Genomic DNA, 17,966 nt, shown 5'->3' with positions numbered 1-17,966 from the left:
TTTCTTTCAGCTGCTCTACATACCATGCTTTTAAGTAGTGCGTAAAATTTCTAAAAGTACCGCATATTTTGCCATTGTATATCAATTCAGCCTGTAAAAACAAAAATAAAAATTATATAATTATGTAATCCCCGCTTTCCGTATCCGGATACGCTTATTTAATCCGGATGTAATCTGGGTAACGCGCATGTAATCCGGATGCTCTCTAAAATTCACTTTTATTCAAAAGCTTATTCGCTTTTTATCCAAAAGTTTCAATGCGAATTTTCAAGTTCAATAACTTCTACTTATTATTCCTCGGAAAGCTCATAACGACTCTTCACGTTCAAAATATGTTCAAAAAAGACAAAACGTGTAAAAACCAAAATACAAACAGAAGAAATTAAATGCAAAGCCATTCTTTAATTTTGTTCATCTGACTCTACAACTATAGGAAATTACTTTTTTATATACTTTTACGCAACTCTGGGCTGCATTCTTCAAAATACGAAAAGAAGATACTTTTTTTTAAGTAGTCGGTTTCAACCATTATCCGTTAATTCATTACCTAAAATACATTTTAGAGTTTACTCAAAAGCACACAATCATGAAATGCATTTTTCATATAGCTAACAACAGAAATTAAAACGCAAAAATATTTACAGGTCATTTGGGCGTGCCTTCTAAAAATCAAGGTGTGGGCATTACGATCTGTGATTATAGTCCTTTAATCTAAAATAGGCACTTCAAGGTCGTTATCAACCCCCCTCCATTTGCGATCGTAACTCGTGTCTTCATCATGAAGCATTTATTTTATCCACTTCGCTTCGGATTGTAGTTGACGTCAGCCTTCATTCCCATGTGTTTCAGGAAGCGAAACACGCTAAAAGGAGATGAAGTAGTGGGGGGGGGGTGATTTAGTGGGTCGACCTTTTTTCTGCAGCTGGTGTTCCCATAATTACTAGCCAAATTAGCGGAGAAAAATAATACGCTTGGGGGTCCTATTATACAATAAGAGACTAGAGAAAATAAGAAATCCGGTATTATATACAATACTCAGTATCCCACAATACCGGTACCTGAGAAACACATTTTATTTAACAATTTTTTATTGTTTTATGGACCAGTTTATGTAGTTTCAATGTATATGTGTTGGTGTTGGGTAAATATTAAAAACTATTCAATATTAACTCTTCAATTAATACGGTTGCTTTCATTAATTAACAAATACTGGGTATTAGAGAAAACTGAACTTAAAGTTGAGTAATCAAATACTTTCAGTTTCTTTATTATGAATGCTTCAATTTAAACGATTAATAGTTTTAAAGAAATAATAAAAAAAATGCTTAAACCTTCTACCGGCACGGAGTTTCACTCAGAAAGCTCAAATTTTCCAAAACTGTCGTGGTATGTTCTTCACTTTAACATTTTAATCCCAAAATGCCCTTGTTATTTTATACATGGATTTAGGCACTTTATAAGGTATTTCTCCCACCTTCCTAGCGTGCTTTCGTGGTGTAGTGGTCAGCACAGTGAGCCGGTATTTCAGAAGTCCGTGGTTCGATTCCCGGCGAAGGCGATTGCTCATTTTTCCTCTCTCCTGCTTCAAAATAACCTAATGCCTCTAAAGACAGGCAGAAAGAAGTACAGGGGGCACCAAAACATCGCCATGGGCAAAACTGGTATCGCCCCACTGCACTAAACACTTATGGAAGTGTACCCTGACCGGACACGCTAACACCGTGCTCGGGAATTTGTTTACAGTGCAGCATTCATAATACACAGTTATATATTAATGGTGCATAATTCGCATTGCAGACAATATTGTCTAAGATATACTTTACACGGGTACTTTGCAGTTGGATGGATAAATAGAATAATTACAGTGGATAATTAAAATAAGTAATTTACAGATGTATATACATATTTCCTTTGTGTTTCGGTTTGAAGCTTTGTTGGCGGGCGGAGGGAGGGAGTGTTTATGGTATGTGGTTCTTTTTTTTTTTTTTTTTTTGGTTTACACGGTTCACAGTTTATAAGTTCATTCGTAGTGCAATTCATAGTTCAGCATACAGTTTATGAATTCCTTTCATGGTACATAGTGTTGAGTACTTAGTACTGGTGTATCTGTCACACATTGCACAGTATGAAGTCGTTCATAGTTCGTAGTTTGAGTATTATGAGAAAAATCACGGTTGTAATAATGTTTCTACAGTGGTGCCCGAACTAATAGGGTGGCGGATGATGATTTCTCCCTACCCAGGATTTCGCGATTGGATTCCCTAAAAATCCCCAGTCGCCCTTTTAAAGCGGAATTATGTAAGGAATTTCTTCCCCCTTCCCAGCGTGCCTTCGTGGTATAGTGGCCAGCACACTGAGCCGATATTTCAGAGGTCCGTGGTTCGATTCCCTGCGAAGGCGATTGCTAATTTTTCATCTCTCCTACTACAAAATAACCTAATGTCTCTACAACTTTTAATATGTACACATTGCGTAAATTTCGTTTACCTATTTCAAGATACACGTTTATATATTTTTACGAAGACGTCATAAAAGTTTGGAAAACTAACCTGACACTTTACACGTTCCTGCTAAAAATAAAAGATTTTTTACGCCTCTCTCTTTTGTTAAATGTTTCCCATTTACGCTGAAATCATGAATTCACCTCATACTAAAGTTATTTCTAGCATAGCGGTAAATGTCCTTTTATATTACATTTAAATCAAGCTATAATGCCAAATTTTTCAAAGTAACGATTGTATGATACAAAATTTTATACAATTATCCCTATTTTATCCATATACTTTTAATTAATTTCATATTTATACATCAGTATTCAGTGACGATCTAAGACGATCACACATAACTCTTGTTTGTTCTCAGTGGACACGATCATCTTACAGAAGATAATCATTGATGATACTGATTTGAGTAATGAATATACTGCAATGATGAATTTGAATAATAATTTAAATAATGAATATATTCTAGGTTTTCAAGCAGGTAAAAGAAAACGCGTAAGTGCTGTATATCGATTCATTATTCATACTATTATATTAAAAAACCTACAAACTTATAACAGGATAATTATCGAATATTATATAGAAAAAAGATATTTTAAAATAAATGAAACTCTTTTAATGTTTCATTTATTAAAAAATATGAATAATTTTAGAAGCATTTCTCAGTCTGTGGTGTGCGAAATACAAGAGGTTTTTGAAGCCTGCTCTTGTGGTCCTCTTAAATTTCGCGAAAAGGACAAAAATTTAGATTCTCTACGTTAACTATACTATAGCTGAAAATCTCAGAGTTTGGAAACTACACCTTCAAACGTCTATTACTTTTCTCCCAAGATTAGCATTTTATTAAATTTATTATATGTTAAACTACTTACGGACTTTCCAGTCTAATCTTAGCGAATATATAAGGGATTTAAATCACTATGATTATAAAAGTTCTTACCAGTCATGTACATCCAAATAAAGAATTTAGCTGTGCAGGGATCGATAGACTCCTCCATCTCATTAATTGTGAATACCAACATTTATTTAATTTCTACTTAATAAAATAAATACTGTGAAAACTCTAACAGCTTAAAATTATTAAAAATAAATGCAAATTTTCTTCTATTAGCTTAATTACTTTACACTAATTAAAAATGAAACGAATTTTATTTAAATAATAGTACTTTATACATATATATATATACACTGATAGTAACATATGCTAAATAATTGCTTACGGAGGGAACCAGAATAAGGCGGTCCTTAGTACATTCTAATTTTTAATTAAATAGGATCTTCACTTTCAAAATGTTTGGGAAAACTCTGATTTAGGATACTCTAATGCAAAACCTTAATCAATTACAAAAGCTTTAGATTATGAATTTTAGTTAGGTTCTAAGAATAATCATTGTTTCTTAAAACCTAACGAAAATTGGGTATTTGATTTCCTCTTTTGGTTAATTATTTCCTTTTCTAAAACAAATTTTTTATTTACCATATCTAAACCCACTTTTCTGTTCATTTCCTTTGTAACAGACCACTTGCAGCATGCTTAATAAATTTTAATACTGTTTTCAATTTTAATGCTTTTACAGACGAATTTTTAACCTAAGGTTATTGAAACATTCTAATATCTCACTAAAAATTATATATGAATACTACTGCTTATTAGTTTTCTAAAATGCTTTCTCAATTTCCAATTTTTACCACAATAGTATACTTTTTCATTCTAAATTTCACTTCGAATTTCCTACGAGATAATTTCCTTTATTTTCTCTATTACTGGATTAAACTACATGTATTGAACTGTCAACTTCGATCTCAGCCCAACCATCGCAATAATGTTAAATGTGGAAGTGAACTGCCCGGTACTCTCTGAGCATTCATTTGCAATATATTATTAATAGTATTTGTTATATATTTCTAATATAAATAGTATTGCAGTAAAGATCATGTAGAAACATTAGGAAATTTTGGGAGCAGAAGATGTGAAAAATGAGCAATGCCCTCGCCGGGACTCGAACCACGGACCTCTCGAATTTGCGTCGAACGTGCTAACCACTACACCAAGAAGGCATGCTAAGAAGGCGGGATAATGCATTATAACCATAATATTATAATTTAGTAACTGAAAGCTCAGCTACCAAAAATTGTTTGTTCAAAATCTATAATACAGTTACAAAACATTCTTCCTTATTTTTGACATTTTCGGCTAACAAGCATCCTTTATACATTAAACATATTAATAACTAAAAAATGTGCTTTTATTTAGCTATCACGAATGAGAACGTAGCTTTCACGCTCTGAAAATCGGCACCCAGGGCGGCTACACTTGAAGCCATTCCCGAATAACTTGCTTTATTTATATTCTGGCAAATAATAGTCAGTGAAATGATCATCTCGCCATGACACATTTCACTGAATTACGCTTCAGGTTTTTTAAAGAGTTTTAACGAAAATAAATACTGACAATTAACTGACGATTTCATCAAAGAATTACTAATAATTACATACTTTTTTTCTCTCCAAATAAAACATTTTCATCGACATACGTCTAAAGCCAACAAGACTATTAGATGAAAACAACTATTTTTATGAACTTCGTTCAAACACATACAATACATTTCGGTTATTTTCTGACAACATCACGTGATGTCAAAACAAATTGAAGGTCATAAATGTTATCTTTATCCACCATATATCTATCAACAAACCCAAGCTCCAATGTACTTAAAAACTCAGTCATTTTTTACGAGACATTAGAACAAAACACTCCCAATATTTTTTTTCATTTACATCATAGTAAATTATAGTAAATTAGTATTAAATTCTTTTATGCTGAACTTAATTTATGCAGAAAAACAATCAACATGGTTTTTAAACGGTTATAACAGGAACTAGTGATAACAAGAAACAAACGAGGCTGTCAGCTCAGTTGCCCTCGGTAGGGAAAACCAAAAAATCTCCTGCAGCTTATCGACATGCCCATGCCAAGAAAGAAGGACTACACTTCTTTCCCGGGTGAGTTTGTGTACGGGGCGACGTATGAAGCTGAAGTATTTAAATTGCTTTTAGGGACATGACGCGCATTTAATAGAACGGGAATATGGGGAAAAACGAAACCTAATAAATCATAACCATACATCTGGTTTTGCCCATACTATAATAACTTGATAAAATTTCTTTTCGTAACTTTAAAAGGCGTTGAAAAGTAAGAACAATTTATTTTGGAAATAAGCCTTTTATTAAAGACAAACATATCAGAAAAAGCGAAATATTCCATGTAGAATCCTGGCTTCGTTCTGGCCATATTTATTCTGTGCGTATTTTTATCCCTAACATTTTTAATATAAGATTTAAAAATTTCTGACAGCGTTAAATATATACACAAAAATAGATAGGAAGGATAAAAATACATAAGAAAGTATAATGTATATGCAAAAAGAAATTATTAAAATTAATATGTAACTGACTCATTTAGGTTCATATAAAATAAAGCAATATTCGTAAATCATATGCGATTTGAATGTGGTATTTTTCTTAAGTTTCCTGCATGGAAATGATTACATAAAGTGTCATTTTTCCTTCTCGATTTTCAAGAGAAAAAATTACTAAAAACGCGCCAGCAAATGTGGTATTAAATACGGTATAATATACGAAAGTAACGACTTTCCACCGAAATCCATTATTACTCTCTGATACATAACTGCTGAAATGTACGAGTAAAATTAGCTTTAGAATTATAATAACCCACTTAAATCAAATATTCTATCAAAGTAAAGAAACCGGACGGTGAATAAAACATATAGCCATTTTTTTAAATCCCATTCTATTTCTGCATCAAGTCTTGAAACAAAATCGGACCTACGTAATGCAAAGTTTGAAGAGTTCATCGTAAAGAATTCATCGTAAAAGTTACAAAACAAATAAAGGTTCTAGCAATAAATTTTGCAATAGAAATATCGCACATCACTATATGATATCAGGTTGTATTGCGCATTATTAACTTTAATTAGGCCTGAAAAAATCCAGACATTTTATAAAATAGATATCAGGTAGTATAAAAACAAAGTGACTTAATCAAAATACACAGTATTCCAAGAAAAATGTTTTTGAAATTCATTCACGTGATTTTACACATCTGTGGGTGGATTTGAAACACTGGATATATATTTTACAAAATCAAGTCCATAAATTGCTAATTTACAGTCCACATAATATGTTTCTTTTTTTATTTTAATTATTTAAAAAATAAAAGATTTGATATTAATCAGTTTGCTGTAATTCGCTGATATATTATTTCCGAAAAAAGTATTAAAATTCTTAAAATTACTGATATCAGTTTAAAGCCTATCTTATTTACATTAACGGACATAGCTGGCTACAACGCATTAAATCAGTGTTTCTTAACCTGTGGTTCATGGACCCCTTGGGGGTCCATGGGTCATATTTTGGGGGTCCGCCGACAGCTCCTAATTTTTAAAATGTTTGCATCAATATTTAAATAAAAACTTTTTTTTTTGTCACGGGCAACCTCTGTAAGCCGTCTGTCTGCCATTTCCCAATAATAGAGACCTCCACAATACGAGGAAAAGAACATTCGCAAACCATATAAAATTTGAAATTTTTAGAAACACAAAGTAGCCTTAGAATTTTACTTCACTTGGAAATAAAGTGACGTTAAAATCAGTTCCGCAAAGTTCTTGCAAATTTTTAAAACAAAATATTTGTTTTACTTTTTCATAAGTTGTAATTAAAGTATTTTTAAAGTGTTTTTTTGTGTCTTAATGTTCGTTCTTAATGTTTCATTTGATGATTTGACTTTTTATAGCCCAAAATGTCCAAAAATAGGAAGTATGATGAAAACTATGTAAAATATGGATTCTGCTGCATGAAGGAATCGGACGGTGTTGAAAAGCCACAATGCTTTCTGTGTGGAAAAGTTTTGGCAAACGCCAGTATGAAACCGGCAAAATTGATAGAGCATCTCAAATCTCTTCATCCTGATAATGCATCTAAAGATCTAGAATTTTTTACAAAGAAGAAAGCCCAGTTTTCGAAATCTGGAACATTAACCAAACTTGGATTTGGTATTTCACAAAAACCTTTGGTTGAGGCATCTTTCAGAGTTGCATATCGTATTGCCAAAAGTAAGAAACCGCATACTATTGGAGAGGCATTAATTAAGCCATGTGTGCTGGAAATGGTTGAATTAGTTTGTGTACTGGAACAGAGAAAAAAAAACTTGAGGCTATTCCATTGTGCAAGGATGTGAAACATTCAAGAATAGTTGAAATTTCTTGCAATATCTTGAAACAGATCATCGATGAATTGAAAGCATCGCCATTTCCCTTTAGTATGCAACTGGATGAAGCTACAGATATCTCGAATTGTATTCAACTTCTTGTTTTTTTTCGTTACGTGTCTGCTGATACTATCAAAGAAGAATTCTTATTTTGTGAGCCTCTTTTGCAAACTACAAAGGCAGTTGATGTTTTAGCGACTTTAAATGTTTTCTTTTCCAAACATGACTTCGACTGGAAACAAAATCTTCATTCACTTTGTACGGATGGAGCACCTGGGATGCTTGGCAATAAATCTGGTTTTGCCCATTTGGTAAAAAAAAAGAGGCTCCTAATGTTATTGTTACACATTGTTTTTTTTATAGACATGCACCTGCTACAAAAACTCTTCCAACCAGCTTAAAAGAAATATTATCAATAGTTATTAAAACTGTGAATTTTATTAGAAGTAGAGCTCTTAATCATCGCCTTTTTAAAACACTGTGTCAAGAAATGAACGCAGAACATGAGGTACTTCTGTACCACACGGAAGTGCGCTGGCTGTCACGAAGGCAGGTTTTGAAACGAATTTTCATGTTGAAGACAGAAGTATCACTTTTTTTAGAAGAAAACGATAACTCACTCTTCGAATATTTCAAGAAAAAAGATTTTATATGTAAATTGGCTTACCTTGCAGACATTTTAATAATAATTTAACGATATATGTCTTTCAATTCAAGGGTCTGATACAACAATTATGGATGCCACTGAGAAACTACAGGCATTTTTATTGAAAATGTCACTTTGGAAAATTAGAATTCAAAATGGGATATATGCAAACTTTCAAATGTTGGACAAAATGCTTTTTGAAAATGGATCTCGGAAAGATAGTTTGTTATTGAATAACTTGAAAAATGAAATCTGTGAACACCTGGAAGTACTTCAAGTTTCATTTGAAAAATGTTTCATTTCGTATGGAGTTTTATAAAAGATGAGTTGTGGATTCGTAATCCTTTTCTTTATGATATTGACTGTATCGATGACATGAACCTTGCCAAAGATGAGCTAATTGATTTGAAAAAGTGAAATGAAGTTCTTGTTAAAAATGGATTTCGATTTAAAAACTCTTGGAGAGTTTTGGTCTTTTTTTAAGAGAAGCCTACCCATTGCTTGTAAAACGAGCTAGGGCAGCCATTATTCCGTTTGCTACAGTATATCTTTGCGAAGCGGGATTTTCCATAGTTGTCCTAATAAAAACAAAACATCGAAATAGACTGAATGTCGAACATGATATTCGCGTTGCTTTGTCGAAAACCATCCCTCAATTCAATCTGTTAATCAAGGAAAAGCAGCTACAGACTTCACATTAAAAATTTTAATTTCTTCAAATTTTTTATACTATTGAAATAAAAATATTAAAACAATTAAATAATAAAACAGAATATATTTTGTAATAAATTATGTTTAAGCAATTTTTTTTCACAGAGGGGTCCGTGACATATTTAAAATTTTTAAAGTAGTTCATTCTGCCAAAAAGGTTAAGAAACACTGCATTAAATGATTCTCCAAATGCGAACAAATTCAAACAGAAGCAAAATATAAGATTAAGCTTAAACAAAAATATGATAAATACTAAATTGCTATCTTTAAAAGAAGGATAAGATGTTTATCACCAAAATATTTATTGCAAAATCCCGTTCAACCAACTCTGCTATAACAAAACTGGTTTAAGAAAAACGATGACGAAAAATGACACCGAATCAGTGCGTCGATAAATCAGGCATCTCCAGTTTTTTCCCCATTGCATAATTATTAAACAGCGCGCATACAACTAAAATGATGATTTTAGTAATATGTGAAAAAATGCAGTATTTGCTGGTGTATAAAACGGACTTTTTTTCTTTGACAATAGAACCGAAAAACGGGGCGCGTCTTATACGTCGATACGCAGTTTTTGATTACACGCATTTCTGGAAATTTTCTCTATTCGAAGTTATGCGATTTTTTTTTTCTTGTTTCCTTGCGGAGTGTGGGAATATCACAGTTTCGCAGGGTTTAAAAAATGCGCATTCGCTGTCATCGATTATCACAGCTGGGCTCGTTTAAACTTCCCAGTTTTTGTGAAAGACTTTTAAGTGTGTGAAATTTCTACGATTCAATTTTCTTAAATTTGTTGGCAAGTTATGCTTCAAAAAAACTTCGGCATTGCTATAGCATAGCATACAAATTTTGAGGTTACACAATCAGGAAAAACGAAGAGGCCTAACATTTCGCGAGTTTGGCAATAGGTCAAAGCTGTGAAGAGACAGTCGTTAAATCTTTAAAGAAATGAGGCATTAGTAATGCACTGGATGGTACAGAGGACAATTTGTTGTTTGAGGATTCAGATTCTGATTTAGAAAAGGTATCAAGTGACTCTTTATTTAGCTCTGGAGATAAGTATCGAGGTTTTGAAGTAGAAGATTAAAAGTGTTCTTTCTCAGATAGATTGGGTATTTGCAGATAGTATTACTTTGTATTTGTATTACTTTATATTTAAAATACTGTAAATTCATTATAATCATCAGTAATAACATTTTTTCCTTCAAAAATTTGTATAAAAAAGAGTGCGCGTCTTATACGTCGGCAAACACGGAAACCAAATAACAAAATCTGAAGTGTACACCACATGACTTCCTTGTACAGAATATTAAATTATACGCATTTTTACTGCATTTTATTTAAGCTTATTTTCTCGAATTTCAATAAAGATATATTTCTCATTCAATTAATTCAGTTCTCACTTCGCGACAAGGCAAAAATATATAAAATCTCAAAATATCTATATTAAAAATTGAAAGATATAGAAAATACCAAATACAGATAAAAGAATAATAACCAAATAAAACACCAAATACAGCTAAAAGAATTTTAAAAAAATACACTCAAAATTATAGTTTCTACGCAAAAACATTCGGCCAGCGGGCAAGAAGGCATATTTTTCGGTGCACAAAGCTGAAAGCTTACTTTTGATATCACTCGGCAAAAAGACACTGAAGTCGTAGAAACTGAATTTGTTGTGGACGTTATCCTGAGTCAATATATGGGCTAATTTAATCACTTGAATGATAATTCCAGAATGGGTTAAGCATATTTAATTTGAAATAATAAAAGAAGACCTTACTTTGTTGTTGCGAAGTTTAGTTTCTCTAGACTGACAACAAATCCATTATTTTGCTAAGCTTCAAATGCAAACAAATATGGCAGCTGTGGTCAAGAAATTAGGCTTAGCCGCACTTAAACAACTTTTAAATTGTTGATAATTCTACAACTATAACATGCAGGTTAACTTATAAGGTATTTCTCCTGCTTTCCTTGGGTACCTTCGTGGTGTAGTGGTTCTGCTCGCTAGGCCGGTGTTCCATAGATCCGTGGTTCGGTTCCCGGCGAAGGCGACTGCTCATTTTTCATCTTGCCTGCTTCCAAACAAATACTTAATGTCTCTACAGTAGCGCCCGAACTAAAAGGTTTTGGATGATGATTCTCCTCATCCAGGATTTGGCGATTGGGTTCAATAAAAAACCCCAGTCGCCCTTTTAAAGGAGGAATACATAAGGTATTACTCCCAGGTTCCTAGCATGCCTTCGTTGTATAGTGGTTCTGCACGCTGAGTCGGTATTCCAGAGGTCCGTGTTTCGATTCCCAGCGAAGGCGATTGCTCATTTTTCATCTTGCCTGCTTCCAAATTACCTAATGTATCTACAAACTAAAGGCATAAAACCCCCTAACCGGAAGATAAGAATAACATAATTCAATCATTTTTAAGCCAAAAATGCACAATTTACAAAAATATAAGAGTAAAGAAACTGAGCTCACTGAGCCGAGTAACAGAGTGGATATATATATATTTATATATTTTTGGCGCGGCCGATTGCAACCGAAAAGGGAGGTGCACATCTACATGTTATAGCAGTCCCACATACAAAATTTCCAACGTTCTGAGGCTATTCGTTTTTGAGTTATGCGAGATACATACGTACGTACAGACGCCACGAAAAAAATCTCTTCTGAATACATTTTAAATCAGTTTTATAATTCTTTTGGAGAAAAAGAGTGCTTTATTCTGTCCCTACGTAAAAACATCGTTAAATCACATTCGATAGCGGTCAAAATAGATATTTTCGTTGAAATATGTTACCCGGAATTTTTTCTGATTACAATATTTCCTTTACTTCGTACAATGAAGTAAAAATGTACAGTTAAATTTTTGTTCAAAAGATTTTGAAATTATCTACATTCACTAATGTATTAAGCCAATTAAAATTTATTTTGCTCTACATCAAATCCCTAAAAGTGTGCAACTTACCGAAAAAAAAAAAAAAAAAAAAAAAAAAACCCTCAAGAATCATAAAATACAATGCAGCAATCAGCTGTCTCAAACTCATATTGCATATGTGGCCGAATGCACGATCTGTAAACAGCCGATTATTATTAATAGCAAAATGAAATTTTTTTTCCGAAAAATAACTAAATTTTAAATTTTGCTAACTAAATATTTTTCAAAATGCGCATAGTAATAATGAAGAGACTTCAAGTTTGTATTTATCTTCTACGTGAAATCTGAAGTTTGGTACCTGCAAGGCCTTTTGTTGGTTACACTTTGCAGTTCAAGTATATTGACAACTTAATATTAAATTTTTACACTGATATTTTTTCAGATAACTGTGACTGTTGAATTAATTATTAAATAACTTACTTCAATTTAAATTACAAATATGAAAATAATGTAAACCCGGACATAATAATTGAAATCTAGAAATCGTTGCGAGACCGTATTTACAACAAATGCATTCCGGAGCCGCATAAAATTGCTTCGAGAGCCGGATGCGTCCTGCCGGCAGCCAGTTTCAGACCACTGCACAGCATTATTAAAAACATCTTTACGTCTTTCACTGAATTTTCGTCATTCAAGAAAATATTCATCAGTGGATTATAACTGACGTGACAATATTCTTGGAAAGCATTTCTGAAACTCTCAATCTGAACTAATTATACGAGATATTATAAAATAAAATAAAATTTCGCGAAATCTATTTTATTTTATTTTTCTAAATATTCATGCGTTTAATTAACAGCATTGTTAATTTCCGACATGCGTTCCAACTTCCTCTACGGAATAGTTGCTTAATAATTTAAAAATATTTACAACTGCTATTGTAGGTATGGATGCAGAGTAATATATTATAAATGAAAATAAAATGTTTAAAACTGAAACATTGCATGCATTCATACAAATGTATTCAAAACCACTATTATTCTCCAAACTTTTATTTAAAATATAGATCTTTTCCATTCTTTTCAGAAAAAAGTTTGGTCACGAAGAAACCTATCTTCTTCCCCCCCCCCAATACAAAAACTATTTGATGTCAGAAATGCTTCCATTCCAATTATTTCGGATCAGCGGGATTCCACTGTATGGATATTTTTAAAAACGATTCTTAGTTTTGTCAATAGTTTATAATTTTTCATTACATTCATTCACGTTTTAAACTAAGCAATAACCGTGTTTAAGCAGGAAAACTGTGTTTTAATAGGAAACCTTTAATGAACTGTGTTTTAACTGTAAATAATATGTGTTTTAACAGGAATTTCAAGTAGCTCATACCTTGCATTACGGTTAAACTAAAATATATTTTCTTAACTTTTGAGAACTCATTTTAAGCACCTCTTCTCAACACATTCGGTTTCATAAAATTATTTAAGGCGCACAAATAAACAAAATGCAATTAAAAGAAGGTATGACACACACAGCTGTCTAATTCTGATAATCTGATGCAAAGTTTGCTACTTGAAATGAGAAAATTACATTTATTTACGTTTCATGCATTACTGATATGATAAGCAAAGCATAATAAGCAAGGCCCTTAGCAGAACTGATTTTATCCATTCAACTTATGATTGCTACTGCGAATTCAGTATCCAAGATGCAACTTCTAGAATTATCAGAAAGGTATAAATATATATATATATATATATATTACTAGAACAAAATATTTCATCAAATTATAATAATCACCAGTTCTTAATAATTACTTTCTCATGAATTTACTTAACGCACATATTACTCATTTTTGTATATCGTTGGGTAGTATTTACCAGAGCTTTGACTGTCCTGTATCATGACATTAAATAATTACGAATGAACCGAAATCCTAAAGCTAAGTTACCATTACTAGTGTGTCCCTGAATGTCTATTGAATAAAAATAATATGAATCAATGGTCTTGAAATTAATCAAAAGCTACTTACGTACGATATCATGGGCAAATTGAGCGAAGCAGACACAGTAGCTTCAACTTCACATGAGTTCTCGGGTCCGAAGAATGCAATGATATCATCCCGCCACATATTAATGACGGCATTCGTACCAGCTAGTGTCTCCCCTTTCGTATCTTGGTACACAAATTTCAGACTGTAGTTCTGAGGGAGTACATGCTGTTCGTTGACATTTTTGATGGCATATGTCATCGCACCACTGATGATATGCCCTTGTCGCTGTTTCCCATGGATATTGGCTAGGTATCCGACTGTAAGCGTAGTGTTCTGAACATTGCTCATACAGGTTGTTGCAAGAAAAAGGAAGCTAATCCAAATACTAACTGTTTGTTGAATGCGCTTTGTAAGATACAAGTCTGGGAATGCTGATGAAGCATGGCTAGACGATTCGGAATGCATGTTTCAGATACGGATTTTTTATGACGATTACTCTATAAACTTATTTCTTTATTTCATGAGCACACGGTCCTTTTAATATGAATCTTGAGCACATAGCGGCGGAATGTCTTCCAAACTATTCTTATCGAGTTAAAGAAATTAATTTCTTCGAACTTGAAAGTATATAGTTTAGATGCTGTTCTAGTACTCTGTTTCAGTGAGATTCCAATAAAAATTCTAAATATTTTAATTCAGGTACGAAATTGTTATTTTGCATATAAAATCACGGTTTTTTGAAGATAACTAAAGATGACATAGAAAAATTAGTTTCGACATGTCGAATCTTTCTGCAAAAATGTGATAAAACTGTAGTAAATATACGCTTACTAAGTAAAGTGGACACAAATTTGGCAAAAGAAATTCAGGCAGATGTTATTAAAAGAGATACATTCTACTTTTTATCACAAAATTAAAATGTAATTTTAACGAAATCACAGTTCGTAAGATATGTACTCGTAATATTCGGTTACTTTTATTGCAATATTCATAAGATGGTATTAAAATTATCTATATGTGATAATATTGTAGACTAACAAAAAATAATTCCGTTTACTTTTAAGATATTTAAGGAAACTGGAACAGTTACGTTAAAAAAAGACCAAGCAATCCTCCATAGTTCCATTAACAATTTCACGGCAGTTTTTGGATGAAAATTTCTTACAGTTGCAGTAATATTTTTAAATATTTCCACATATACTTTTTAACATAATGGCACAACTTTAAAATGAAAATAAACTTCAAAGGTATTAGGAAGAATCTTCAACTGACTAGAATGGCACAAATTAAGTTTTCACATTTTAAAAACGTGTTGCCGTAGAAGTACGAGAAGTCACCTCGCAAGTAATAAAAGCACACTAGAAAACAGTATCTCTTAAACCCAAATGATCTAATCTGTACCAATAAATAAGCCACAGAACATAAATATAAACAAAAACCTGGGGTAGAGGAACAGCCAAGACTTGTTGCGCGAATATCAAAGTTCTTCAAATAACTTTGGCGGTCAGTTGCAATGAGGAGCATGTGATCAAGGTTCACTATAACTTGTCTACTTTTTTTTTCGTTGCTTTATTCAATAAATTTTCTTTCTCTATTTCCCAGCTTGTAGGTGAGCATTGCGTGTAAACTGCCTAGGTCGCTCCTTTCTGGCTTCGGTTCAAGCGACTGGGGATGTTCTGGCCTCCGATAGCAGTGTGCAATCTGTGAGGCGTCATTCGGGGCGATTGGCAGAGAAACTGGTAAACAATGCGTGACCTCGCCGACTCCTTAGATATCAGCTGTGAAGGGAGAAGCAACAGCTTTTTACTTCTTGCGGAGCAGAGATAAGAAGCGAGTCCGCACACACGCGATAACCGAGCACCTTACTCGAAGAGGATCTGTGCGACTTAGACCTGCGCTTTTCTCACCGCCAAGAGCGCGCTGAGTGGCTGGCGGAGTGCGAAAATACCGCCGCTGTCGCAAACGGCGCACGTGAGTTTGTGTTACGTCACTTTCAACACCCGCACGTGGTTTGATGTAGGTAACATACCGAGCAAATCGTTGCGCTGATAGGTATTATTCTCCATTTCAACCTTGTCTAAGTCCCGGTTTGCTCATGGAATGTATCCAAACCACTTTTTAACAAGACAGATTTAATCTGACGTAAATATTTATCTTCTGGTGTTCCCGATATTATCATTACGATTTAAACTGCATGCGAAATTTGAAAACAGCTGTCCGGCTAGAATTTGTTCTTTTTCTTTTTTTCTCCCTTTTTTTAGCAAAATGAAGAATTTTAATTACAAAATAAAAATTATTTTAACTAAGTTATAAACTTTCGCTTACTAAATATTTATCACAACATACATAAACAACAGTAATGATATCGCAAATCGCTTTTATATTGTTATCTGAAATCTAAAATTCGGTACATTTTTGGTTACAATTTGCCATTCAAATATACTGATAAAAATTTATATTCCGAAATTAAAAATTTATATATAAAATTAATATTTAAATACTTAGACTGACTTTTCTTTCAAAAATTCTAACACGTTTAATTATAAATAACATACTTTAATTTAAATTGAAAATAAACAGTTTTGAAAACTTTTTAAGTTTCCAGAGAAAATTTACCATGTTGGACAACATTTGAGAATAACAATTTAGTCACCTTCTCTTATTTATTTACATTTTTTTTTTTTTTTTTTTTTCAAGTGCAGCTTCGTACTTGATGTCGTTTCCATTCTGATAAAATGCCTTGGAGAGAAATTACTAGAAATTATTTACATCAAGGATGCAAATAATTTCTAGTTACATCATAATCATCGGTCAATCGGGATCGTTTCTCATTCATTTTCAACTGTGAAAAAAAGCTGTTCACGTACAAAAGTATTTCTAAATAAAGCGATTAATCTTACTGCAAACTTTCTCAACTGAGTTTATTTATTTTTTGACAAAAGTTAATAAAATCTGAATCTTCAAATCTTTTAATAAGATGTATGATGATGATGATGATGGTGATGATGATGATGATGGTGATGATGATGATAGGGTAAGTTTTTAATTACACTATCAGTTCTTCAAAATAATCCTGCTGTTTCCAGAATGCAATTTTTTATTTACGTCAGCAGAATAAAAGGGCACGTTGCTCTCTGTAATAAGACGCAACTTACACACTGATTTCTTGAAAACATTGTGTTCGATGTTATGCAAATTGTATTCCTTTCTTTGTACCGAAGAGCGGCGCAGACGCAAATTTGTTAGGTTTTAAAAGCTCGCGTTTAGAGCTTTGAGGTGTTAAGGAATATTCTTTGATATCGCCAAGAGATGGCGTTAGGAGTCCATCTATTGGCTTACTTAACCTTTCCCCTTCTGAACACGTGACTTGAAAAAATATTCTTCTTCTTGAAGGTAGAATTTCGATGCACTACGCAATAGAATTCGATTGAGATTTTAGCTGGAACTATTCAGTTCTTGCCTTTTGAGCCTTAAATATTCGATTCAGGCATTTTAGCCTACATTGTATATATGTAAATATTAAGCTTAATTAAAATTTATCGAAAACCCTCCAGGCCATGCATCTCGTCTTTTGGATTATGAGTGATTCGACTTTGATCTAGAATTTTTGTTACATAATGGTGCATCGGCTCCAGAAAAGAATCTGATTAATTTGAAAATTTGTGTTTTTCGCCTTTTGGATTAGCTTTGTAAGCGAAGACTTCTCACGGTAAGTCTCCTTTGATAATTTATTAAAATGGAACTGAAGACACTAATTAAGAATCGAGCACATATACGTGCTTCTGTAACTCAAATTATTAAAAATGTAGATGAGTATTTAAAAGAAGAAAATCAAGAAGAGTTAGAAAATTGTTTGGAATTGTTAAATAGTAAAGAAACGAAACTACATGATTTAAATGAAAAAATACAAAATTTGATTGAAGATGAATCAAAATTAGATTCAGATATTAACA

General features: G+C 32.6%; 1 protein-coding gene and 1 non-coding gene across 4 annotated transcripts in view; both read right to left on the bottom strand.

The window, feature by feature from the left end:
* LOC118201099 (receptor-type guanylate cyclase Gyc76C-like) overlaps positions 1–15,929 on the bottom strand; it is a 1,003,202-nt gene extending 987,273 nt beyond the window's left edge. Inside the window, exon 1 of one of the 3 annotated variants that reach the window (XM_085815395.1) lies at positions 14,053–15,929. In XM_085815395.1, the coding sequence (XP_085671521.1) occupies positions 14,053–14,478 (426 nt within the window). In that variant the 5' untranslated portion in view covers positions 14,479–15,929. The remainder of the gene's footprint in view (positions 1–14,052) is intronic. The other 2 variants (XM_085815398.1, XM_085815396.1) reach the window with 2 other exon arrangements.
* On the bottom strand, positions 4,487–4,559 carry TRNAL-CAA (transfer RNA leucine (anticodon CAA)). Its single transcript has one exon. It is a non-coding gene; the product is annotated as a tRNA-Leu (tRNA).
* Positions 15,930–17,966: the final 2,037 nt, after the last annotated feature.

Source organism: Stegodyphus dumicola, chromosome 4, assembly GCF_044657685.1.
Source record: "Stegodyphus dumicola isolate Sdum_Otavi_A_Nest chromosome 4, ASM4465768v1".
NCBI lineage: Eukaryota > Metazoa > Arthropoda > Arachnida > Araneae > Eresidae > Stegodyphus > Stegodyphus dumicola.
Note: the sequence above shows the minus strand (reverse complement) of the source record. Positions and strands in the feature narration are given on the sequence as shown.